Raw genomic sequence first — 27,401 nt, 5'->3', positions numbered from 1 at the left:
AAATGCAGAAATTAGCCTCAGTGATCACAGAGGACAGAAAACATGAATGATAAAGGTCAAAATGATGAATACTTTGTCTCCTTTTATGAGATGCTGCCTTCAAGCACTGTTGTAATTGAACACCATAAATGACATTACAGTGTAATACAAAAATAATCCCCTCAAATTGAATGCCCTAGGTTTAAGATATTACAATTAAGATAAATAATACATTGGCACCTATTTCTAATAAGGGAGTTTTTAAGAGTGTATATGTTGTAACTAATATATGTATTGATTAATGAATCATGCCAATCAATGCCAGGTTTCATGATGTTTATCCTCCTGCTTTGTCTTTATGATCATTGAGTCTCTCAGCGAAGGTCACCTTCAATTATTTAATAAGTTTTAGTCTATGGATGCCTCTTAGAAGGTTAGAAATGTTAACAGCAACATTAATAAACACTTACAAACCTCTTTACAGCTACGTTATAAATAGCTACATAAAGTGTTGCTTATAGTTGCTAAATAGGAGGGGTTGAAGTTAAGAGTTACCTGCAGCTGCTTTTCCTCAAGCTAAATGGTTAAACGTCTATCAGAGGTCTTGATAAAATAAAGCAAAAAAGACAAAGCAAATGTCATGCTGGATACACATCAGGAAAAGGGATGTTAAAAATGTAAAGCATAAGTAGATTATTTAGTAACCACTAGCCATTATGTACCACTTATAACCTCTTTATAAAGAGTAGGCCTATCAGCACAATAGAGGAAAAGGATAAAGATAAGAACATATAAATCAGATGCACAATATGTGTCTTAAACTGTATGTGCAAAACCCATTCTTCCGTTTCCTGACATTCCGGATCAACATTAGTCCAGGTGCAGGTGGTTTCAGGCTGATTGAATTAGGAGAATTAAATCCGCTGCCAGCCTGTTGACGTGCCTTCACATCATTAGGCTTATGCTGTAAAAAGATGAAGGTCCACTTGGTTTCTTCTCAGGCTGCACCCCTTACTCCCCCACCCCCGCGCGCGCGTGCGCGCGCGCGTGTAAATGTGGGCATTCCTTCGCATCGAGAAGAGCGGCAGTCGGAGGTTGAGGGTCCGCGCAGAGAGGACGCACTCCGGCAGAAATCAGCCATCGGCGTCGCCGTTACAAAACAGGAAAACATGCAGGTAAGACACAAATATAATCCTTTTCTTTTTAAACCGACGTGCGACGAGACGACAGGTTGAAATGATTATTTTTTGCAGGTGGCAAAAGCCAAAAAAAGAAAAGAAAACGCGTCTCAAGTTAAACCAACAGTATGGATCTGCTCGCCAGGTTACTTGTTGGGAAAATTAATATTTGGATTCCTTTTTTATTTCCTGCACGACCCTCAGCGGCTCATTTGCTCCCACTTTTGTCGAAAATCTGAGTTTCGGAGTGAAGTTATGTAATTCCATCCCTGCTGGAGGCTGTGCAGGAGACTCTTCTCTGCAGACGGCTTCCAGCAAGTGTCACTTGGCATCACGTCTCAGCACCACGGCTTTGCCGCCCTCTCACTCCGTCGGTTGTTAACGTGTGTGTTTTATCCGTGTTGGAGAGACCCCCTCGTGTTGCTCCAAGTGATTCTGGCTTAAAATCCCCACAGGCTGCCTTAAATCCTCCATTCTAGGAAGAGGAGGGAGATTGTGTTTACTGCCTCTGAAAAAACAATTTAGCAGATCAGTCGTCAGCAACAAGCAGCCTCTGAGTCTAAATCGGACATAATATACTGGAAAGTGAAAGCCCTGCCTCCCCAAAGTGACTTCCCACACCTTGAAAAGCAATGCTCATTAATGCTCCCAGATTTAGCTATGTTTGAGTTTCTTCCTCTATGAATGTTTCTCATGGTGTGCTGGAAAACAAGGAAAACCTGTTACTGCAGATGCAATGAAGTCCTTTTAGGAAGGATGGCAGCTCCTCTGCACGCTTACTAAGAGGAAAGCTGCAATATGTGTTTACCTGTTTGTCTGTGCACAGATGTATACATCACTGACAGAAGAAACATTGGTCTACACACAGTCACCTCTGGATGCACACAAACATCTCACATCTACATGAGCACACAGCTCTCATTGGTGAGACTGGTTGGATATTGAAGTAAAAGCAGTGAGGACGAGGCAGAGCTTCTCTGTGAATGATGAGGCTCATCATCAATCACTCAGCGAGTCACTCTGTCAGTCAGTAAATCGCTCGATCAAACACACAAACATAATCAGATGCAGAGCTGCAGGCTTCAGTTTGTGTGTGGATTTATTTATGCATGTGTGTGCACTTCAAACTTTTTTCCCCCACATCTTTGATTCACCATGTTACCTGCGTTTGTTGGTAATGACTTCAATGTATTCATTTACATTCAAACAATTGTTTCCATTGACGATTATTTCACAGACTGTCTTCTCGGTTCATGAGTGAAATATTTTGTCAGGTCGAACCAACAGTTTGAAATGCAAAAATATTCAATTTAATATCACAAAGGAAAAAGAAAAGCAGCAAATACTTATATTTGAGAAGCCAGGATTAGGAAATGTTCTGCATTTATTCTTGAAAATTAAATGAACAGTTCATCAGTTCTAAAAATAGTTGCAGATAAATTTTTGTTGATCTTTTCTAGCTGTAATTTTTATTTGTTTTGGGCTTAAAAGCAGCATCTCTCACGTGTCATTTACAGTATATAAATGTTAAACAGTTTCAGTTGTGAACATGTTGCACATTATTGGCATTAGCAGTCATTATTAGCACCAGTTTGAGAGGCCGACTGCAGCAGCAAGTCTCCTTCAACATTTAGATCTTTCTCTTTCCCCCTCTCTCTGCTTATTGACATGCAGGTGTTTGAATTAAATCACGCTGTGAGGCACCCGGGTGCCTGATATTTTACTGTGTGACTCACTTCAGTGTATTTTTTGCTGAAGAATGACTGTATGATCAGCGGGGCTTTTGGCTGTTCGCTCATTCTGAGATATTTCTAGTGAAATCAGAGTTTCTGTCACAAAGATTCCTAACATAATCTTATATAAAACATCATTACGTATCAGATTTTTCATCTGTTTCAAAAGGCTCTGCCTGTTCCAAGAATTACTTTGTGTTAAAAATCTTGAATTTACTTGATTTAGTGATCCCATTTCTGCTGGTATGCTTCCATTAAAGGAGAAATCTGGACATATTCCATATTTGTCTTTAACAAACGCTGTCTGTGTAGCCAAAGCCTGATATTTCCTTTTCCTCTATGTCAGAGAGCTCCCTTGTTGTACAAATGCTATCAAAAACACATAACTGAGCCACACTAATGCACTAGGTGACATGTACCTTCATTATTTGTTATGATCATTGGTACTGTAGTTTATTTGGAGTTAGTCCCACAAAAGCCGTCCCCAAAAAGAGCACTATTTATTCCTGAATAATGTCTGCTAAAAAGGAAATTATTTTTTTTTAATGAAAGTGCTGCATACATTTGTAAACTTGTTTTAAAGATTTACATCTTCAGTAGGAGCTAAAGGGTTTGGGGCCACAAATAGGGCCGGTGCTTGAAAAGTGTTGGGAGACGGACCTAAGCTTTATTTACATCTGTATGTTAAGGAGTTATGGCGTAGCTACCGAGCCTACACATGAAGCTATGGCGGCTACCGAGGTACCACATGAGGACCACAAGAGCCTTGATTGGTGGGTGGAGATACTGAAGACTAGGAAGAAGTAAGAAAGCCTCAGCAGTTGTCACTTTGTATCAGTAGAAGTATCTGTAGAAGTTATGTGGATGAAACTCTAGTTATATAAGTACATAATTGGAAAGCAACAGCGTAGATACCTACTCTAGGTAATCCTTGACATCATTCATAAATCTGGATTAACACATGGATCGTTTTGGTCTTTTGATGGGACTCGTTGACAATAACAAAAGTATAGAATGTCTTTATCCTCCGTGGCCTTATCCTTTAAGTCTTCCATTCACAAAATTTCCTCCATGAACCTTTCAGAAAGAGTGAACGTTAAAGATTCATGTCTGGCTTACTGTATATGTATGTGGGTAAAAAAAGTACCAGCAGACCAAGAGTTCAAAGTGCGAGTAACTCTTACTGTAACTCAGATCTCAACATGTCACGTGGCTGCCTTCTGGTCTATGACGGACTCGGTCATGAAAGAAAGATCATGGTTTGGGTTGACATCACTACTTTATTAAGGTTAGTGGAGCCTCGTCGTCACAGTTCCAATAATACTGGTTTATGTTCTTGGTTATTGTTAAACAAAACAAACTAATGTGGACTGTTGATAGAAAATGGAAACAAACAGCCGTCTCATGTGTTAAAGTGCAATGTTTTGGAGAAGGATCCAGCTGCAGCTCGCAGACAAACGTGAAGGAAACTGAAGGAAGTTGAACTTCCAAATATGGTTCATCCCAGAAGCCACATAATGCGATGCCGTTTATCTCGGCCCACACAGAGATGTTCAGATAAGATCATTTAAGTGTGAACTAATGAATGTACATTATGCTGTCCTGCTGCCTTTGAACCACAGCAACGTACATTCTGACTTCAAAAGTTGGCTTAGGAAAACAAATTAAAAAGGCAGCTGCAGGGTTTTTTTTCTATATTGAATCTTGAATTAATTTCATACAAAGATCTTTAGCCAAAACAAAACGACAAGATAATAAAGCATGACCCAACTAGATACGATGGGGTGTCACGTAACAATGTTTACAGATTTTAACAGTTTTAATTGCTTTACTATTCTTGCACCATACAATCTTACAGTTCAATATATAGTAGTAAAATATATAGTAATATATATATTTTACAATAAATATCAATCTAGTCGGTCTCCTTGCCGCAAATTAATAGTTGAACCAGTTCTTAAAGAAATATATAGGGTACTACGTGGGCCGAGATAAACGTCATCACGTATTGTGCGCGGTGTCTTCTGGGACGAACCATATTTTAAGGATAAGTTCAGCTTTCTTCAACTTGCGTCATGTCTGCGGGCTGCAGCTGGATATGCTTGATGTTTTGACCTCATCCCTCTGCAGATTATCGCTCTACAGTAACGTCACCTCACTTCCTCCTTTGCTCCCGTTATAATTACCACAGACAATCGAGGCCACCTGAACGTAAACACATGCATTTTGGGGCACCAACTGGTCATGTTTACTTGGGTGGACAGGCTCATATTATCAATTTAGTTAGTGGTTATAGATTTGTTTCTAGCATAGATAGTAAAAGATGATGTATTCTGTTGTTTATTTATCAATTACTGAACACAATCTGTAATTGAAATGTTGTGAGAACCGTCCCACAGTTGCACTCACTGTGACTTTAACACTTACAGAACGAGTTTCTTTCCACGTCAATCAAAGCAGTCACACACAGTCAGCCTGCACAGATCAGTGACCCTATATGAGACAGGCTGACACACACACACACACACACACACACACACACACACACAAACACACACACAACCACACACACATACACAGTCCATTGTGCTGCACCTGATATAGTGTCTGAGGGACCCACCTGTTCAATAGGTGGTGTGATTGGTAGATTTAAATAATTGAACAGGTCTGGTAACTGTATCCTTTAAAGTGGGAACAGGGATGGGCACCACACACTCCTGATCCAACTTCAGCAGCAAACACTAACTAAAATGCCGAAAAAAATATTGTTTCGTGAAATCTTAATTTTATCTCACTGTAGTTTTAATTCTTTCAGGATCTGGGCTTTATGAAAAGGACATATTTATCATTATAAATTAGCTTTCATGCGATAAATTGGTCCAAATGGAGAATTTCTTTTTCTTCAGCATAATCGCACAAGTTAGCGTGCAGAAACACACACAAAGCCACACACAGCCAACATGACTGTACCGAGGGAGGCATAGTGTTCGACCTACAGGGGGGGAAAGCAGTCAGGTGAAAAGCTGCTGCTGTAAAATATCAATCAGTGATTAATTAATGTCATGATGTTCATAGATGGTATCTGTATTATCTGTCAATGCACGTGTGTGTGTGTGTGTGTGTGTGTGTGTGTGTGTGTGTGAGGAGGAGGAGCTGATAATTGTAACATGGCTCCTGTATTGCTGGAAGCCTCCCCAGAGTATTAATTCTTTCTCCACATGAAGGCTCATACATCAAATATAATACTCTTTCTCTCGCTCTCAGTCACGCACACACATACGAACAGCATGCAGTCCATATGGATGTGCCATCTTCCCACAGACACACTGATTCACACTGACAGCCATACTGAGAGGCTCAAGCAGTCAGGACACAAATAGTATCAGATTTCGACCATCAGCCTGCTTGCATATTTTCTTCAGGCGTCATGTAATGAGCCGCACTATGCACAAACATATCAAAATAATTGTAAATATGTAATGCCGATATTTTCTATTAACTCTCAGTAAATGTTACAGTTCTGCTGGCAAATGTTTGGAGCAAATTGAATAACAGAAGAGGGCACATTTCATGTTTATCAGTCTGGCTCTCTAACTACCATTGAGCATCTGTGAAGCAGTTTTTCTGTTATCGAGCAACATGGCTTGTTTTTTGTTTTCCAAAAAGATGTGTGTTTTTGCTTCAGCTTCCCTGTTTGTTTTCTGTGTTCTTTCCTTGCAGAATCGTTTTCTATTGATTAAGACTAATTACATTACAAGAAAAACCCGTATTACAAAAGGTCCAGAACGCGCAGTATTTCCTTGTGTAACGGTTGTTAAGTTAAACAGAGACAGAAAATTAAATAGAAACTGATTTACCACTGCTAATAGTTTGGTTAGGGTTAGTCACCAAAAATGATTTGGTTGATCAGGTGTTGGTCAGGTGAAGGTGAGGGAAATGTTACTGTCATGGTTTAAAGAAAAACAACGTTGAAATTAAAGGAAGGGAAGTCACACTTTTTTAACCATCCATGTACGCAGACCTCCTACCTACGAGCTTATGTGGCTCTAAAATAACATTACACTACTTCCATTTGGTGGAGAGAAGGTCAGGTCGCTCAGGTCCTATCTGTTTGACAACACCTGAAGTTGCTCAACGTCCTCCTGGATCCACCTGTTTATATCTGTTCACAATCATTTTTACATTATGATTGTCCATACAGTAATTTTATTATGTTGGTCTATTCTGTACATACGACATGTATTACATGTTTGTCTGTCCTGGGAGAGGGATCCCTTCTCTTCCTGAGGTTTCTGTGAAGGTTCTCAGTTATCCAGGTCATAGTTATCCAAAGAAGGTTAAAGTCAAGGGCAGATGGACTTTGTTGAAGATACTAGAAGACATTTCATCCCTCTTCCAAGAGGCTTCTACAGTTCTGACTGACTGGTAGGGAAACTCAGCTATTTAACTTCAGTGGGATTGTTTGCATCGTCGATACACCTGGTTGGTTAGTGTTCCTGGCTGTTGTAACGACAGTCGTTATGGTTGTTAGAACCACCCGAGGTCTGAACGACCATTATTGGCATCTTCACCTGAGGCCAAGAGGTAAAGTTTCTTAAGTTTCCTGGGAAGTGATGAAAGGACAGCATTGTAAGTGGGGTGATAAGTGGTGGCGTAGACCCCCTCTTCTGTTCAGTGACGGCTTCTCACACCGGGTGTAAATGGCTTCCTTGACACCTCTTTCAAATAGCTGAGTTTCCCTACCAGTCATTTCAGAACTGAAGAAGTCCAGTTGCCCTTGAATCGAGGGTCAGAGGACAGAGGTTGTCGCATGCCATTACAACTTGTTCTCACTCCAACTCGTCACATATGGACCCTTGGTCAAGACCCTTGGTACACTGAGTACCTCTTTAGCGCTGTTTTTGCATGTGCAGGGCTGCGCGTTCAAGTTAGCAATAATGAATACATCTGACTTTTAAAATAAAACACGTGGTTTAACATTGTGAAATGCTCACAGTTTGGTTAGGTTTAGGCAACAAAACTGTTTGGTTAGGTTTAGAAAAAGATCATTTGAGAAGTTTGTTACATAAGTTAAGTTAGTTGCGAAAGTGTTGTGTTTAAAAGAATCAACATTGACTTTTTGTTTCACACAGGAAAAGAACTCCAGTCTCCCGAGTTAATGTCTGGTCTTTTTTATACTAGGCCTACTTGTAGTGTTCTAAAGGGGTACCAGGTGCGTTAAAAAGTAACACCAAAAGGTTTTAATCAAGCGTCCACATGTGATGACTTGGGAGTGAGAACGGGTTATAGTTTGTAAAGCCTTTTGAGGCAAATTTGTGATTTGTGATATTGGGCTGTATGAATTAAAGATCAGTCAGTTCAGCAAACCATGCATGAGTTTGGCAGCTGCTTAGTTAGCTTATAGGAAGGGCCGACTCGAGTAGGGAGGAAGGTGGTCGGGATGAATTGTGAGCAAACAAGGAGTGGGACTTTCTTGACACTTTCCGTCTTGAAATATACAAAAAACACAATTTTATCTAACCTTAACCAAGTGCTGCGAATAGCTAAACATCAACATCAACAGTAAAAACACGACTTATGCTTTAATTCATAGGAGTGGATTTTGTGAAGAACCTAAATCAAATACATTGTCAGTGTTATAGATTTTCCCAGTACAGATGTTGTGCAGCATTCATTAAAAACATTTCCTACTTACGTTGTTAAAAAATTTAATTAATTAAACGTTATGTTTCCTTCCAAACAAGTCTGTTGTTGCAAATCGGTAGTACATAAACGTAACTTCTGGCAGAAAGGGTTGTAAGTCTCCCATGATGTTGTGATTTGAAAACAGAAATGAACAAAATTGAAGCAGCACGATGTAACCTGACTGAATGTCTAGTATGGATTAAGCTTCAAAACTTCTAAAGCCTACGTTTTCCATAATGCAGCCTTCTTTATGTTAGACTGTCACTGGTAGCCGCCCACATCTGTCAAACTCTACTCCTAGTTTCTAACACCATTTTATAACTCTAGGTATCACTTCATCCCAGCTTACTTTGGAACAAATCTCTCCCGTGTTGTTTGTGAACACATATGCCCAACAAAATGAGCATACTCCCAGTGAATTTGTGTCGTTCTCATGCTGTTTCGCGCCTGCATGGCAGCGATTTGAGACCATCTCACCCATAGCTCGGCTCCTTTGCAGGAAATTCCCGGTGGTAGGATTTATGTGCGAGTGGTTTTTATCAAGTATTTACTGGATCTCTGCCTTTGTGCTGTCAGTCCTTGTCACCGCTCTCCTCCTCCTGCCTGCCCGCCTCATTTCTCTACATATGCAAGCACACATGGGCTCACACACAAAAACACACACTCTGTCTTTCTCACACTCACAGAGGCTGTCTATCCCCCTTATGTTTAGATACCAGTTGGTGTTTCTGCTTCACCCAGAGGTAGCATGCTGACAGGTGCAGAGGGTCAGGTGCTGGTGAGACAGAGAAGGAGTGACTGACTTTGAAATAAATTGGAAGGAATGAGGAGGTGAGGAGATCGGACGACAGCTTTGTGACGACATCTAGGGTGAAAAAAACGATAAAAATGATCATAATATGAACGACTGAATAAATTAGTGATTAAGTTAGGTTTTTGAACTGAAATGTAGATCAATATGATCTCCTCAGAGTTTTATGAGGGAGTGTTGAACAAAAATTGGTATTGAAAGAGAAAGTAGCGCAGGAAGGAATTAACCTCTTGAAATGTTTTTTTTTCTAGTAACTAGCTAATAATGTAGTTAGTCCGGTAGTACTGAAACGTAGCCGCTTACTGCGGCTATGCATGTCATGATTTCTGTCCTTGCACAGCACGTATGCATTTACAACGACAGTGGCAGATTTAAAGCTTAAAATATTTTGTAATTGTAATTGTTGAAACAGTGTGTCTTTGGTCTCAGACAGGGGGTACAAAAGCAGCTTCTCATTTCTAGCCGCTGACTGTTTCATTTTGCTGGCTGAAATACAACTGTGGCTAGCAGGTTTATTAGTTAGCTAAGCTAATGTTACCTTCATGAGTTGGTTGATAGCGCTGTTTCCAAATGAGTTTTTAATATTTCCAGCTGACTTGTTTTAAAAAGAAAACATCTTGTAAATGGTGTAAAGTTGATCCATATAGAGTACATGGAAATAAAGAAACATTGTATTTCTGTGCAAGCTAAAGCTTGGTAGAAGTCCATTTAGTATGATAAAGAAGAAGATCAACATAAATTACTGTTTGGCTGCTTATTAACTCACATACATACATATTTTCACACAGTATGTTTTCAGTTTTGGTAAGGATCCCTTCAGAGATAGACCTTTTTTTTTTAAAGAGTAAGATCCTTTTTGTTTAACCAGAAACACTCATTATATCGTTCTATTAAAAGCCACCAGACTCCCTTGACGAAAACACAAATTTTACCCCGGAGCACTCTGAAGTTGATTCACACAGAGCTATGCCTTGTTATGGTTGCTAAATTGTGATTCGACAGTCAATGTTTGGGTGGCGGTTTATCAAACAATCAATTCTGCACTTAATATAACCCAGGTTTGTTGGGTTTGTTGGGATGCCACTTCTGAGTGTTGTTTTCTACTTCTGCATGTGGTATCACTGAGCTGCAGAGTGGGTACGTGGGTGGTTGTTGTATGTGTGACAGATGTAAAGGGATGTGTATTTGTGTATGTGTGTGCATTTAGGTATCTGTGTATTTATAGTCTGTTCGCTTGTGTCAGCTTGTCTCTGCTCTGAATGCTCATCTACAGATGTGTTGTGGATACGTCTGTGTGGTCTCACATAGGTTTGCATGGTTATTTTTGTATTTCTACACTTCAGATGTCCTCACAGGGATAGAATATAAAACTCGAGTAGCGCAGCTGCATAAACATCAGCTAATTTATGACAAAACTGTAAACTCTGTGACAAGTTATGGAAGTTAGTGAAGTTCCCTTTTCTGAATTTTCTGAACTCTCTCCAAAAAGCGAGGCTATTGCTTGTCTAAATTACTTCTAATATTGGCTGGTTTTCAAGTTTGGATCCGGTTCCAAGTAACTAAAATACCCTGATCCATTAAGATTCAAAAAATTTCATGTCAATCTTTGAGTTTTAGTTGTTAAGTATTACGTTTTGTGCACCTTTTGTTACTTACAATTGTGGGATTCAAAAGGATTCGATTCAGTAATCAGACAATGAATTCAAAATTCTATTCAAAAATAATCATTAATGTGTCTACAAACTATATTATTATTATTATTATTATATATTAATTTATACCAGATCAGGACAGCAAGACACAATATTTCATGTAAGCAGCAGTTTTTGTTATAGACATTTTTGAGACATTGTCTGTGAGCCACAGTTTTACGAGAAGCAACACAACTTTCAGTGACGTCAACCTGTTAACATCACGTTACTGTGAAAGGTCAGGAGATCGAATCATCTGTTATAATAACGCCGATTGGATTGTCATTGTATGATGTTTAATTAGAACAGACAACTTTTCAATGATAATTTCCAAACATTCTCATATGCTCAATAACAACATAAATGGTGATATTGTGGTGACAAGTGGCCAAAACTAAAAAAGAAAAACCTGATTACTTTAAAAAATAGAAAATAAAATAATATATATGATAAGATGTAGTTTCACATTTGATTTGAGTAGTAAGAACAGAGATCACATCCAAAAGAGGAATTTGATTTTTCAAATTTAGGACTTTTTATCTACATCACTAAAGCTGAGTATTGTCTGTTGCCAAGCGCGTACTGTGACTCCAGGATTTTCCCTGGAGTTGCATATTGACCTTGAAGAAGCAGTCAGGCAGAACATATGAACCTTGACAGATACTGAGAAAAAGTCTTGTACATGTGAGCTGGGATGTTATAGCAGAACATGTGAGAGAGCGAGATGCTGTTCATCTGCTAGAATGTTAATCACATAACTTATTAATGGAAACTCCCATCACTGATATGACACTACAACACTACAGCTCTCTCTCTTGCTCTCTATTCCCTTTCCGTCCCTCTTCGTCATTCTTCTCTAACTCCATCAATGTCTTTTCTGTCACAATGAGAGGATCCGTGCTGCTCAACTCAATAAAGCCACACTAACCAATATTTATATTAACAATGGATCAAATGGCTGTGTGTTTCACTCGTAGTGATGAACCCACAGAGAATGATCTTGTGACTCTGCAGTTCATCTCAGCTCTACTGAGCTTTTTAGTGTCTTTCAGCTCATTGTTTTGATGTATGGGGTTTTGATTACTGTTTTAAGTCACTCTTACCACTCTTATCAACATTAAACAGCAGACTGACACATAGTTATATTCTCTGTCGTAATACTTACATGCAATGTTCTCTGTTTTAATACTTGGGTTACTCAGATAAGGATTTTTAATCCATTCTACCTCATCACTACCAGCACTTATTATTATTATTATTACACTATTTTTTCATTCCTGCTACTTATCATTAAACTTCTGTTAAATACTGGATAATACTGTAAATATCCACATTTAGTACTTTATATTCTTAGATCTTTATGCTTATGCTTTCTTATACGGTATTCTCTACTTACTAACTTCTACTATTTCCAATCCTTTAATGCCTTTATGTGCAAGTGAGTAAATATCTGTAACAAAGAATGTCCCATTGGGGATCAGTATAATATTGTGATTCTGATTGACGACTAGCTGGTAAACATAGTGGAGCATTTAGCAACTAAAGGGCCCAAAAAAAGGATCTAATAGAAAGTCAATATTAGAGTTACATTCACCAGGTGGACAAAAACAGGAATAAATTCCGCAAATGCTGATCTATGTTAGCTGGATGTGTAAATTGTTAGTTGTTTCATAGATATGCTCAATAACAACTTTAAATGGTGATATTGTAGTGACAAGTGGCCAAAACAAAAAAAAAGCCCTGCTTACTTTAAAAAATAGAAAATAAAATAATATATATGATAAGATATAGTTTCACATTTGATTGGAGTAGTAAGAAAAGGGATCAAATCAAAAAGTTAGATTTTGAAGGTGTTCAGTGCAGTTTCGTGTGTTTTTCTGCTGGTTTCCCTCAAGCTCTGACATATTTCTGCTTCCATGCCAATATCAGCTTTTCCCCCAAGGTAAATATTGAATTTTGATTTGGTCTGATAGTGTGTTGAACCCCCTCGTATTTGAGTTTTATTTTAGTAAAAATGATGCAGGAAGTGTTGCTGTGTTTCTACCTCTTGTTGTTGGCAGAAGTTTTTTTTCCGCTGAGTTTCCATATTTGCCTGTGTCCACCATTGACTGTATAAAATAAATGAATGTAGCCAATATGTCATATGTGGACTTTACTTTTGAAGCCTCAAGTTTGGCATTTTTTTTTAGCAGAAGTGACCATATTCGTACAAGAGGGTGGAGCTAGCTAGATTAATTAGTAGGGTGCATCCATAATTCATGTTAAATGTGATATTAATTAGGCCAATTTTGGCTAGAGAAAAACAGGATTGAAACTAAATGTACTTAAAGGTTCAGTGTGTCTGTATGTCTGAGGATCTATCAACAGAAATGCAATATAAGATCCATAACTATGTTTTCAGTGATGTATAAAGACCTTATATAATATAATGTTATGTTTTTATTACCTTAGAATGAGATATTTATATCTCCATAACCCCGGGTCCCCCCTTCCATGGAAGTCACCATGTTGCATTGTCATGTTTCTACAGTAGCTGAAAACAGACAAACAGTGCGTGTTTCGTCACTACGTTCTTCTTCTTGTTCTACTTCTGGTAGAATTCAGGCAGTGTAGACACTCACCACTATGTTGAATATGTATGTTAGAAGAAGAAGATGATGTAATAATATCCAGCAGGTGTCGACAAATAAGTTTTGCATCAGAGCAATTTTTTCAACCATTAGATGCTAGATGAAAACATAAAAAATTATATTTAAAGCTAGTGCTATGGTGGTCAGTTAGCTCAGCTGGTAAAGTGTAGGACTTTCACCTAGAATGTTGTGTGTTTGATCCCACCTTGGGACAATTTTTTCCCCCTCTCTTCAACAAATTGATTCTGCAGCGACTGTTTCTCACATTACAGCATGTGCTGCAGTGTTTCGGTGTTTGATCCGCATCCACCAATCTACGGACGCTATTTAATTTCCCCAGTATCTCCAGGCAAAGGACATTTAGGGTACTCACAATTTCTGACGGCTCTTTCCGAGGTGTGTCAGACTCTTTTAATGTATTTCAGAATTTTTCAAAGCAAAACAAATGAAGGATTGAAGCAAAAAACGCTGTCATGACTGAGATCTATTTCAGCACCGCAATGAACGTATTTTTTAATTTTTATAAAATATATTATTGTTGGCGGGGCAGTTTTGTCAAGGGTCCATAATCACAGAGAGAACGAATGTGTTTCCCTTGTCAATGTTTGTATTAACTTTATTTAATGTGTGATTTATAATGGACTGTGGTGCAGAAACAGTGACAGTGTTTCACACTCTTTGCTTACATTGCTTGTGTTATCTGTCAGTGGCCAAGTCACAATAACATATGGTTTTACTGAATAATTAAGTAAATATAATGTAATTTGTTAATATATCTACTTAAAGAAACCTAATTTATTGACTGGCTACTCTCTGCTGTCTCAGAAGAGACACTTTTTGTGCTGTGTTAGCCACAGTAGCTGTCCTACACTTTGAAAGTGTAGGGGGAAGTGGTAGACTGGACTGATGGTTGCAATTCGGAACCTCAGCTCTAGATGCCACTAAATCTCACACACTGAACCTTTGATGGAAAAAATGTGCAGCCATGCCATGAAGCTACCCTGCTTTATTGTCTGTTTTCTTATATATGAGACTATAATTTAGAAAATGAACATCCAGCTGTATTGAATAAGATTTTAAACTAGGAATTAAGAACATGAACTCATTAGGAAAGTGTTTACTGAGGGAATAAATCAAGGGAGAAGTAGGCCCATTTTGTCATTAGGTGCTTTTGACTTAATGCGGTGCTGCGCGGAGCTGACTTAACGTGATGCATGCTGGACTTAAAACAACGCATGCTGGTTAGAAATTGTGTCCGACTTTCGCTGGCGCTGCAAAACATCACCGTGTCACATGACATGAAAACGGGAGCAAGGCGTCTGCAGGCGCCGAGTCCGGCAGCCGCAGTTGCTTTTCCCCGACTGCACCAAGTTGGAACCACACTATTGCCTGGTCTCGCAAATTCCGCGAGATCAGTCATTGATCTCAGCTCACAGTAAGCTGCTGCAGGTAGAATATGTCGGACTTGACATCTCGAACGCACCTATTGACTCCAGTGAAATCAGACTTATTCTTGCAACCAGTAGAGTCGCCCCCTGCTGGCTGAAAGAATCCAGGTTTTAAGGATCATCTGCATTGGTAGTGACCTGGCTGTGATCACTCAAAGTTTCCATCCACTTGTTTTCAATTTGTACATAAAAACTCTAGAGTGGAAATTTAAATAAATTGCACTGTGGGAAAGTTGGTGTATAGAAAATCGAACTAAGTGTAATGGAAACAGATTCAGGAAATAAATCATGATATGAATGACATAAATGTCCACTAAAGCTTCTGCTCCACCGAAGATGTAGATAAAACATCAGATCTGTGTGGAGCAATGAAGAGGCCATAACCTTCCTTAAATGAATACATGAAAATACATGATATTATGACTGGAGCATTAGCATCCCCTACTGCTTATTACCTTGCAATATTCTCAATATTGAATAAATTAGCATTTCCTTTCGATTCTCTGTGAATTCAGTAACGTTTTTTGTTACATTTGGGTGTCCTCCTCAGTTTCTGGTCACTCACAACGCCTAGATAAGCTGCCACTCACGAGTTGCTGTTCAGTGCCAAAAAGCATAAATGTTTTTGTAGTATATGCCCCGAGGTTGATGTACTTATTTTTCTATAACTATATTTTAATTGGTCCAGATTCTGTCTCTGTCGGTACAGTGTTACAGTGAGAAGACTTCATGTAATGAGGCCAGAGTTTACGCTTCATGTAAACCAACATTCATTCAATCACCAACACGGCGACTGATATTCAATCATTCATGGCAGAGCACAGCTATGTGCACTGCGTCGCTGTTCTGTGTTTGCTTATATGAAGATGTGTCTGAGTATTATGGGTATATGCTCTGCCTTATAGGATGGGTGTGTGTTTGTGTATCTGTGTTTGAGGATGTTGTGCAGACATTAAAAGCTACCCCAGGACAGAGCTAACTGAAGCGTTAAGAAGGAACGTAAGATGCTAGTTAAAACTGTGTGTGTGTGCCCATGATTGTGATTATGCCTGCGGGTCCAGTGGTCCGTAAATAAACAGCTAATGTAGCACTGCATTTTCTTGTGTTTACACTGCGTCCGTCTGCATCTGTTTGTCTCGCGGCCTCCTCTTTCCAATTTGTGACTTCCACTAAAAAGTCACATTGAAAACAATTCCTTTCTTCTAATTCACTTTTCCGGAGAAACAAATCACTGCTGAGCTCACTCTCCGCATTTTCTCATATTACTCCTCTCTTCTGCGCCACGGTTGATCTGTGAATAAATAGATGTCAGGATGAATGGAATAGTTTCCGTCATCTCTTTCTATTTACAGTGTGTCGTCGTGTCACGAGCCAGTTCGACTGTGTGTTTGTCTGAGGATGTATCTATGCAAATGTTCACTCCTCTCTGTGTACATTTCTCTTCCTCCTTTCCCGCCCTTTCCTCTCTCATCTTTTGCTCTTTTTATCCATCTGTTCATGTGGAAGATGCACAGAAATAGCCTGTGGGAAATGTATTCCCCAGCAAAGTGCTTTCATATCTCCATCACCTCTATCTTTCCCTCCTCCATCCCTCCGTCCTCTGGCTGTCCTTCTCTCTTCTTCTCAGATCGGCCAGTATTCATTATGCTAATTGACTTCAGTTCTTCCAGGAACATAAGCAGAGCTTGTTCTCCTCACATCTTTTTCTTTTGCTCTCTCACTACCTTAAAGTAAGGGATTTGCCTGGTCAGACTCCCATGGGATCAAATAGCCGTTCAAAATCCTCTGTTTGTGTGTGCTCCCTTCTCCCTCCCTTTCTCTCCCTCTGTCATCCTTTGCTTTCCTCTCCTCTCCACAGAGTAAACAGAGCTACTGTTTGTTCTGTGTTCACCTCTTTCATCTTCCTTCCCACACTTGCTCCAGTGTACACATGTATGTGTGTGTGTGTGTGTGTGTGTGTGTGTGTTGCCTGCGCACTTTAGGAGCAGCTTAATAAAGCTCCTGAAGAGTTTAAGAAAAGACATTCTCATTAAATCATATCACATCAGATAAAATCAGTGTTTGGCCGCAAAATATACTGAAACGATACCAAGATGTGAAGGTAAGAAAATGAAAAATATATTATTATAAAAACACTTCAATGTCAAGTTTATCTGATCAAAGAGGATAAACGCTGAATGTTAATCAGTTGGAGGGGATTGCATAGTTAGGAGTTATGAAGATAAATTGGAGCTGAAGATGAGAAAATGAACAGAAAGAGGCTTTTAATTCATCTGGTGTTAAGCCTGAAGAGGAGATATTTCAAAATGAGATAGAGCTTCACTCAGAAATACTAAAGTAACCTCACCTCCACCCTGATTTCTTAGAAAGCTGATGTAAAGGTTTAAGTCATTTCTTAGAAAGCTGATGTCAAGGTTTAAGTCTTTTGGCTGCTCATTTTCACTCATCACAGATCTGAACATTTGTAGATGAAATGAAAATCAACTCTCGTCAAACCTCAATTATTCTTTTTCCTAGTATTCTCTGGCTACAGTATTTGCAGCCAAGCTGCTCTAATCCATCCTTATTAAAACACTTTCAAGACCATATGGTGAGTGAAGCTACATCATGGTGGTGTTGGCTAATAAAACGTCTTGTGTGGGGTGCACATTCAAAGGGATCCAACAGTCATTCTGACATTTAATTACTCTGGCAATTAATTAGTGATATATGGATGGGTGAGATTTTTATATACCTGAATATCAAGACATTAAGAAAATATTACAATGTCAGTCAATCACATCACTATAAGTAAAAAAGGAGTAAATTAGTAAAACCAAATCCTCATTATTCTTACATAAGTTAAAGCCTCCATAATGTTTCTACCTGGTACACCTTTAGGGTTTACTAAATACTGTATAAGGGATGTCACAGTGAAGTAATTTCCCCTGCAGCGCGGTACATGGTGGTATTTCCGTTTTTGTTTTGTTTTTGCAAATTACTTCATTTATAATAAATGAAGTACTTTGGTGCAGTAATGTGTAGTTGCAGTGTATGTTTGTGGATTTAACTTCACTGCCCAGTGAGCCACTACCTGCAGCTTTATCGACTGAGCAAGCTGGGTGCTAACGTTAGTCAAAGTTAAACAACGTTGCCAAGCAAATTTATTCCCACAGCCATATCGTTACCTTCAGGGCATGTCTATCAAGTCATTTACATACCGCAGAAACACGCACACACACCCATCATTTAGTTTCCTTCAATTGAGGCTTATCATTCACACGATTTCTTTCTTGACTGTCTATCAATATTATCAATATTACGTTACAACATTACAAGATCCAACATCGCCCAGCCTGCAAGCCACATTAGCCACGCAGTATGCTAATGGCAAGTTAGCTAACCTTCAAAATAAACAGTAAAACACACATAACATAAAATGTACAGCTATCAAGTTTGAAGATGGGCCACAGACAGCCCATTGGTCATCCATCCTTGTGCTTGAACTGTTACCATTACAGCCTTCCCCTTGTTTTTTTGTATAGATTTTTTTAAAGCACTGATTTATTCATTTGTAAAACAAGAAGGTATGAAATTTTAATTAGCAATAGCTCAAATAGCTACACGTAATGTATTCTTTCAGCTCATTGTTTTGGTTTAGTCTTCCTGGTCAAAAAAATAAAAAAAACATCCCAAACAAATAGGCCAACAATACTTGCCAACCTTGAGACCTCTAAAACAGGGGGTGGTGGCCGCAGTGGGGGGCGTAAGCTCTCTTCTGCATCATATGCATGCTAGTTGTCTGGGTAGAAAGAGTAGAGAAAGAGATGTAGTGCTCACACAGGTTGTACAGTGCCAGAAACAGTAATGAATGCAATGAAAAGGACACAATGTTATGAACTCTGGGAAGAACGAGTGGGCAGTGACAAACATAATTGTCCCAGGAAAATCTGGACGGTTGGCAAGTATGCAAATAAGATTAGTGAAAGTTATTTTAACTTACACAGGTTGTTTTTCAATTTTCTCTCCTAACCGTGATGGGCCTAAAAAGAGGAGTGTCTGTCTGATTATATAACAACAGGTTCTGACTGATTATTGCACTAAAATACGTAATAAGCATTCACAAAGTGAAGCTTTAGGAGACAGTAGTTTTGGACACAAAGTTTCCAAAACTCAGATAAGAAAGAAACCCATAAAACACGACAGATCTACTGACTTGAACTCTTTTTGATCCTGAAACACCTCCAGATCAGAAGCTGATCGTATTTTCCAGGCACGCAGATAATCTCCTGCCTAATTTAAAGATCTCAGCCTGGTTTGTTTAATTTCCATAACACCTTAAACGCTGTCTCTCTCTCTCTCCCTCCTATTCCCCAATTCTTCCCCTCCCTCCAGGCAGATGGCAAGGTGGTCGATGGCAGCCTGCTGGGAGATGCCAACGGCGTCGAGCCTGCACCAGGCAGAGTTAAGGATTCTGGGAAGTGGCAGAAACCGCGGTTCTCTCGGAAAGCTCTGATGAAGTGCTGCCTGGTCAAATGGATCATCGCCAGCACGCAGCCACAGGACAAAGGTGAGAGAGTGGGGGAAAGACAGAGCTTGAGTGAGTGTGATGCGTTGGTGAGGCTCGCAATGTGATGAATGCACAACAAGTGTGACTAACAGTGTTTGAATTGATTGCTGAATTGACTGGCTGTACGTCTCCTGGCCTCCTGAGGTCCCTGTGGGCACAACTCACTCATTGTGCCAGGCAGATGACCTCAGGGTCAAGTACCCTGAGATCACTTAGTTGCACACACTCATTCATCAAATGTCTCTACACAGCCTCGACCCACCATTACTAATCCCTACACAGACCTGAAATACTCTGATACTCTTCCTCTTCTATGGTTTTTAAGTGCCTCTGACCATTTCTGCCTCTCAAGAACACACATATACATGCACACACTAAAAGACTCATTAGGACTTCCTGGATGTTTTCCCTACCTTCCTAGATCTAGTATGTTGCTTTTACTGGGCTCCGGTCGTGGTTAGTCTCAGTGCTCCACCCAGTGGTCCAGCTGTGATCATGCACACTTAATCTTTTGCCTGCAGAGAGAATGAAAGCATTCAGTCTGTCTGCTGTAGAGCTGCAACGATTAGTCAATTATTCGATTAGTCGGTCAAAAGAAAATTAATCCACAAATATTTTGATAATCGATTAATCATTTCAGGCATTTTTTAAGCAAAAAGTGAAATTTGCTGGTTTCATCTTTTTAAATTGAGGAATTGCTGCAATTCTTTGTCTTTTATGATAGTAAAAGAAGAGTCTATGGGTTTTGGATCGTTGTTTGGACCAAAGAAGCAATTTGAAGACGTCACTTTGGGCTCTGGAAAATTGTGATGAGCATTTTTCACAATTTCTTGACATTTTATAGACTTAACGATTAGTCGATTAATTGTGAAAATAGTCGGGAGATTAGTCGATAATGAAAATAATCGTTAGTTGCAGCTCTAGTCTGCTTAGCTCTTAGGGTTGTTACATACTGGTGTGTTGTAGTTTAATCCACATAATTCATTCACCAACTCTTATGTCAGCCTCTTCACATGTTTTTACTGCTGTGTTATCACTTTCCTTTCAAAACGTAAGTCTGGGAGTTTGGTGGTAAAGCACTGTTAATAAATAATAATAATAATAATAATAATAATAATAATAATGATAATAAAAACCAACGTTAATAGTTTTAGTTATAGTGTTAGCATTGTTTGAAATCACAAGGAGCAAGAAATATGTTAAGTACAGTATTCTCTAATTTGTCAGTCTGTGAAACTATCAGGTTTCCCTCTCTTTCCCTCCAGTCCTTACCCCTCCCTTCATGACCTCCTTCCGTACCTCGTCATTTCCTGCCCTGCCTCTTCTTTTCCTTCACTGACTCCTTGTTTCCTTCCCTACTTTTCCATGTTCTTCTCCGCCCCATTTCCCTCTTTACCTATATTTCTCCTTCTCTACTTCCTCGTGTCCTGTTCCCTTATTCACTTATCTCCTTTTCCTTATTTCCTCCCTTATTTATCCCTCTCCCTTCCCTGCCTCTTGCTTTCCTTCATACCTACTGTCCTTGTTGCCTTGCCTACTTATTCCTGTTGATGTATGCCTCGTCTCATGTCCTTCCCTACCTACTTGTCTCCTGCACTACTGTTTTGCTATTTATACTTTCGCCCTCCTCTGCTTTTCCTTCACTACTTCCTTGTTTTCCTCCCTATTTTGTCCTGTCCCTTCCTGCCTTCTCTTTTCTTTCTTTGCACACTTATCTCATTCCCTACTTCTGCCTTTCATCCCTAGCTCCCTCTTTCTGTATTCTCCTCCCAAACTCCTTGAAGCTGATTTTGTGTTGAGAAAAAAACAAAAACAGTTTCAACGGTTTGAATAAAGGCCCCATTAATTAAAAAACAAACATTAACACAGGCTCCAGAAAGATTTAATTAAACCAAATGAGGGATGTGTGTGATTGTGAGCTGCCTTTAAGGTCTGAGGCCAGCTCAGCCTCATGTACCATGTAATGGTACTCTAGCAGGTCACTGAAATGTGAGAACTAGATCCAGTCGTATAAGACCTGACCTTGTGGCTTATCATGCACACACACACACACACACACACACACTTTGCATCAGATAGGTGTCTCCTCGCCTCTTCCTCCCTTGGCTCGAGCAGCAGCATTTCACTAAGTGCTGCCATGTTTTTCCTCACAGATTCACAAGGAAACTTTGCACTTTGGCGGCCCTATGTGGCAACAAGAAACTGTTTAAATATTTGAAAGTTCAAATGGAAACGCTGTTGCAAGCTGTCTGATAAAACGTCTTTAGACTTTAAACAGATGGAGATGCAGATCCGGCGTTGCTGGAGAAGGTGTCCCTGTATACCTTAATAACATGTTATCAGTGTTTGTGGGGTTTGGAGGCTCTTCTTAGCTGCACATGTAGTTTTAACTTTCCCTGATGCACATTAACAATGCACTGTAGCACTGTTGCTCTATTACTGTCCCTGGCTTTTACTCTGTTTTTATCAGCTTTGTATCTTCATTTATGTAACTAATCATGGCCATGACTGTGCTTTGATTGTGATTGTTGTGTTTGTCTTATCTGTCCACGCAATTAGATTTGAAACAGGAGCACGGTGCGTAAAGAACAGCACAGCAGAGAAAGAGAAGCAGGGCTGTGATGGGATCTGTTTCATCTGAGGGATGCCAAGGAAAGAGAGATTCATTGCTGGTGGGCAAGCCCTCACCTCTGTAATGGCCAGCAGCTAAAAATAGCAGCACAAAGATGGAGATGCATATCAGAGAGAGGTGGGTGTTGGTGGTGGTGGTGGTGTCAAAGTGGTTCCTGTGGTTTAGTTTAGTCGTGAAGAGGTCGAGACAGGAGCAGGGATGAGCAGGATAACTGTTTGACAGACTGCTGAACATGAAGCAGAGTGTTTGTGGAAAATAAAAATGGGCAGAGGATTCTGTTGTTAACAGAAGGAGAAACTGAGAATGAGGAGGCTGTGTCTGCTGGTCATAATCGACCAATCAGTTATTTCTCCAATAAATCGATTAATCATATCCAAAGCTGAAGCTACTGGCAATGAGATGTTCTGTCCTCGATGTTGTGTCTGGCGTTTAATGAATTAAGGGTTTTACGTTCTTCAAATACATACAAATTACCCATCATGTTGAGTCAGTATCTTAAATTATTGCACAGTGAGGGTAGAGTGATCAAAGGAAATAATGAAAGAGAAAGAGAGGGGATGACAAGCAACAGAGGTCCACAGTAAGACTCGAACTTCATGGTCGACGCACAAACGCCCCGGGACATCAAAGCACTGCAAATGTGACTGTTTTATGGAGGAAAAAAGGGAAAGATTTTTTAATTCCTCCACTGAATTAACTTCCTGGCAGTGCGGAAAAGGCTTCAAAACAGCTCTTAAACTGTCATTTAGAGAGATAAAATGTTCACATGTTGGGCTTGATCTCTTTTAGTCATTTTTTTTGCATTTGTATTCCAGCTACTTTACTGACTTGCAGCACGTGGTGTTCGGGTTCGGAAGGCGTGTGCTTTGTAGTCAGCCTATAAAGCTGATTTTGGTTACTGTGACATTAAATATATTAACCAACCTCACGTGTTGCACTGGTCTATAAAGTGTCACAAATGCCCAACACTATTTTTCACAGCCCAAGGTGACATCTTCAAATTGATTGCTGTGCCCACAGATATTCAATATACAGTGAAATACAAAGTAAAAGAAAGAAGAGTAACCAGTAAATGTTAATTATGTTTGCTTAACTTAAGCAATTAACTAATTATTATATTATTATAGTAATTGTTATAATAATTGTTTTAGCACTAATTAATGATTTCCCTTCCAAACCCAGAAATATAAACGGCAAACATACAGTCCCACTCCTGGACTATCTGTTCTAGAGAGGCATGGTGACTTTTTTTTTCATTTGATAGTAAGAAACTACACTCAAAGTTTAATCTCTGAATTAAACGTAACACCCACACATTGGAAGAAGAGTCAGATAACGAGGCCATATCGTGGCGAGATATGAATGTGTGTAATATGAAAAGTGTAATATGACTCGAATTAGATAAGAGAGACAAAGGATGGAGGTGCAGTGAGATGTGGTTTCTTCCCTGAACAGTCAAATATTTCAGCTTCTGTCGGTCAGAGAACGTGAGCTGAACTTCAGAGGGCGTGTCCCGTGTCCCGGTGACCATGCAGCACTGTGGCCTAATGAAGGCTGAAACAGGAGGAGTGTTAACGGGTGTCAGTGTTGTGTGTTGTGGTTTGTCAGGGTCGGTCATTTGAAACGGCTTCAGGACAGACCGGACCTAACATCGGACGATTCAGTTCACCTATACTCTGAGGCGACAAGGGTAGAGGAGAGAAACAAGTGAAAGAGGAGAGAAGAAGAACAGGAGGGGGAGGAAGGAGGAGGGAGTGATCACCTGTAAGCAAACTGGGACACTGTGTTTAAAAAGAAGCTTTCAAGTGTTATCTAAAGGGAAACAGGCAACATCAGACCGAGGAAACATCCTCTGGGAGAGTATTTACTTTTACGTTTCTTTAGTGTGCGCTTTCAAATTTGTCCTACTGAGTGACTAAACACAAGCGTCTTTTTTCTTTTGGCTAATGTTTTGGATGAAGCCTCTCGTTTTTTGTTGTGGGGTGTTTTCGACTGGTTTTGTCTTCTGAGACCCCAATATTTTCTCTTTGCTGCCGGTGGTTCAGGTGGTCAAAGTTTAGAGGATGAATGCATGCACGGCAGAGTGTGAAAAAGAGATCTCCAAGCTGCTACGCTGCTTCTTTGGCTTCATCACTGGGACACTAGTCAAAGGTACTCGCTCTTTTTTTTCTGCTTCTTTAAAACCAAAGTTAAATTGCTGTCAATGATAGAAACTGTATATTTTCCTGTGCCCACAGACTAACACGTCAGTAGAGGTTCCTGTTGTTTACAGTTTCAAGAAAATCAGGGTTTTTTTGTTGGTATCTGTAACAACATGCTCTTTCATTCAGTATTTATTCAGTGGTGTAAAGTAACTACTGAGGTACATTTCCTCAAGTACTTGTACTTCACATAATTATTTCCATTTTATGCTACTTTCTTCTTCTACTCCACTATATTTCAGAGGGAAATATTGTACTCTTCTTCTTTTGTGGTGTCACATTTAAGATGTGTATGAGTTGCTGGCAGTTACACCAAAGAGAAATTTACACTCTAAACCTCTCATATGGTTTCGTTATTTCATAATAAAAGTCCCAAAGAGGTAAACTTATCCAATATTTAACAGAAAAACAAAAGATTTGATCATCTCACGACCCCTCAGATTTATCCTGTGACCCTTTGGAGGGGCCCCGAGCCCTAGGTTGGGAATCACTTCTACCTAAATTACCTAACTCTATAGAAAGTAATGAAAATTTATTTATTTATAAGTCACACAGGCCAAGTACTAGTACTTTTGATACTTTAAGTACATGCAGCTGATACATTTTACTTTAGTACACTTTTAAAAGTAGGACTTTTACTTGCAATAGAGTATTTTTACATTGTAGTATTGGTACTTTTAAGTAAAGGCTTTGAGTGCCACCACTGTATTGAATACAGGTGTATTGAAGGAGTTATGTTAATTCTCACGTGTGTGTGACTGAAGCTTAATTCATTTGTCGAGTGTGGAATTGTTTGACCCAGTGGGAGACCTGAGTGTGGTGATAAACGTTGGGCTTGTTTTTATTCATGTAGCCACATTATGATTAAGACTTTTTAAGATTTGTACATTAAGGAACCGGTGTTTCTTGACTTTTCTTTTATGGCTTCAGATTCAGAAAGTGCTTCCTCATCAAATGTATTTGTTTTGTTTTGTTCTTGTCTTTAAGTAAAGAAAATGTCAAGTGTCACTGAAGTAAACTTTTTGAGCATTTTGTCTGATCAGTGGCACCTTTTCCACATAAAGATTGTTATTTTTATTACTGTCCTGTTCATGTTTTTTACCCGTCTGTCCTTCTTCGCTTAGTCTGTATGTCCTTCCGTTCATCATTGATTAGCTGTAAGTCTAGCCTCCTCCTTCTGCGTCCTTTCATCCAATTCACATCATCAAACCACCAGCGGCTGAATCAGCACTCAGTATCCCTCTCTCTTCATCCCCAATCAGTCCTCTCTTCACTTTCTTTTTTTTTTTTTTTTTTAAGTTGATCACCAGTCCCATTCTGTCTGTTATTCCCTGCTGTTTCCTCTGTCCCAGATTCTCCTAAGGTTTGTGCAGACAGGGCAGGTTGCAGTGTTTACACATCCTCTTTAGAGAAGCAACAGGAGACAGGACTTGATGATGAATGCCTTCTGTGGAGGAAAAAAGACCCTCTTTTGCCTCCAGCTTTGCTTAGCGTCTCCTCATCTTCTTGACATTTCCCAGTTGGATTGTTCATAATGTAGTACTGCTCAGGTAGGAGTTTTTGTCTCCACTGATCCACCACCTAAACCTAATTCTACCTTCACCGTATGATGAAGGAAGGGAGGAGAAAGAGAGAGATATTTTGGTGTTGGATAAAGAGAAATTAGATTAATAAAGCAACAACCAGGGCAAAAGGAGAGGAGAAAAAACGAGCTTTGATTAAGAAGTCCCTGTTTTAATTACACAGCTAAGGTTGGCTTTGAACCTGCCCAGCTGAGGTGATTTTTATGAAAAGAGGATTATCTCATATGGAAGTGAGACTGGGTTTGGTTTTAATTGGAACATATTAAGCAGTACGGAGCGAGGCAGAGATATCAGGAGTGGGAAAAGCCTGACAGTGCTGCCATCTTTCCCCTAATAACAGGTGTTTGATTTGTGCAGCTCTTGAAGAAAGTTTTAATGTAGAGGCCATGCAGCAAATTTAAATGTCTCAGCTGTTGTTTACTGAGTTTGGAGAGGGTACTTGGCGCAACAGGAAGAAAGGTTTATCTTCGGTCCTTGGAGCCGCTTGTTAGGGAAGATGCGAGCATTAAAAAGACACCGAGGGTATAATCATCTTTATGCAGTGTGCACAGACTCCCGGAGGCTTACTGTTTGATCAGCTGGCTCTGCACATGCAAACATTAAGAAACAAATGCACTTGCAGATTTTCACTCGTGTGCATGATTGCACAGATTTACAGCGAATAACAGGCAAGCTCATGCTGCAAGCTCTGTATATTATGTCTTTGTGGCTTGTTTTATCCATGTACTGGTTGTTCCTCATCAATCATTTCCCTGTAGTACAGAAACTGATGATGTGACAAACCACACAGCATCCACCTATTGGTTTGCAGCTGAGTAAGCTTATATATGCTCTAGGAATAGTCAGAAAAAAATGATCTGTTCTCTTATGTTTCATTTCCTTCTCTTTTCTTCTGATTGTGTCAGTGATTGTAGGTGAGCTTCAGCTCTGCTGTGTGCTTTATGGTGTCCAGCGTCCTCTAGTGGACAGATGTTACATGGCTGCTGGTGATCAAGAATATTGTGCAATGATGAGCTGCTGCTAATGATTATCTTCATTATCACTTAATCGATTTATGATTTGGTCTTGCCTGTTACAATTTTTCAGAGTCTGATGTCTTCGGGTGCCTTGTTTTGTCTGACTGACAGTCCAAAATCCAAAGATATTCAGTTGACTATGATAGAAGAGCAGTAAGAAAACCAGAATATATTCATAAACCCACAAATGACCATATTACTATCAAAACGGCCAATTAATTTTCTCTCAATCGACTGTTGTTGCATCTGTTTGCAGCATGCATGT

The 27,401-nt window shown here is 39.5% G+C and overlaps 1 protein-coding gene across 4 annotated transcripts in view; it reads left to right on the top strand.

Moving 5' to 3' along the window:
* Positions 1–960: 960 nt before the first annotated feature.
* Positions 961–27,401, top strand: part of kcnip3b (Kv channel interacting protein 3b, calsenilin) — a 52,243-nt gene continuing 25,802 nt past the window's right edge. For 2 of the 4 annotated variants that reach the window (XM_046034738.1, XM_046034737.1), the window contains exons 1-2: positions 961–1,154; positions 19,530–19,704. In XM_046034738.1, the coding sequence (XP_045890694.1) occupies positions 1,149–1,154; positions 19,530–19,704 (181 nt within the window). In that variant the 5' untranslated portion in view covers positions 961–1,148. Of the gene's footprint in view, positions 1,155–19,529; positions 19,705–22,263; positions 22,454–24,381; positions 24,488–27,401 lie in introns of those variants that run through there. The other 2 variants (XM_046034739.1, XM_046034740.1) reach the window with 2 other exon arrangements.

Source organism: Micropterus dolomieu, linkage group LG21 (genome assembly GCF_021292245.1).
Source record: "Micropterus dolomieu isolate WLL.071019.BEF.003 ecotype Adirondacks linkage group LG21, ASM2129224v1, whole genome shotgun sequence".
Lineage (NCBI taxonomy): Eukaryota > Metazoa > Chordata > Actinopteri > Centrarchiformes > Centrarchidae > Micropterus > Micropterus dolomieu.
This window is presented reverse-complemented; position numbering and strand designations above follow the sequence as displayed.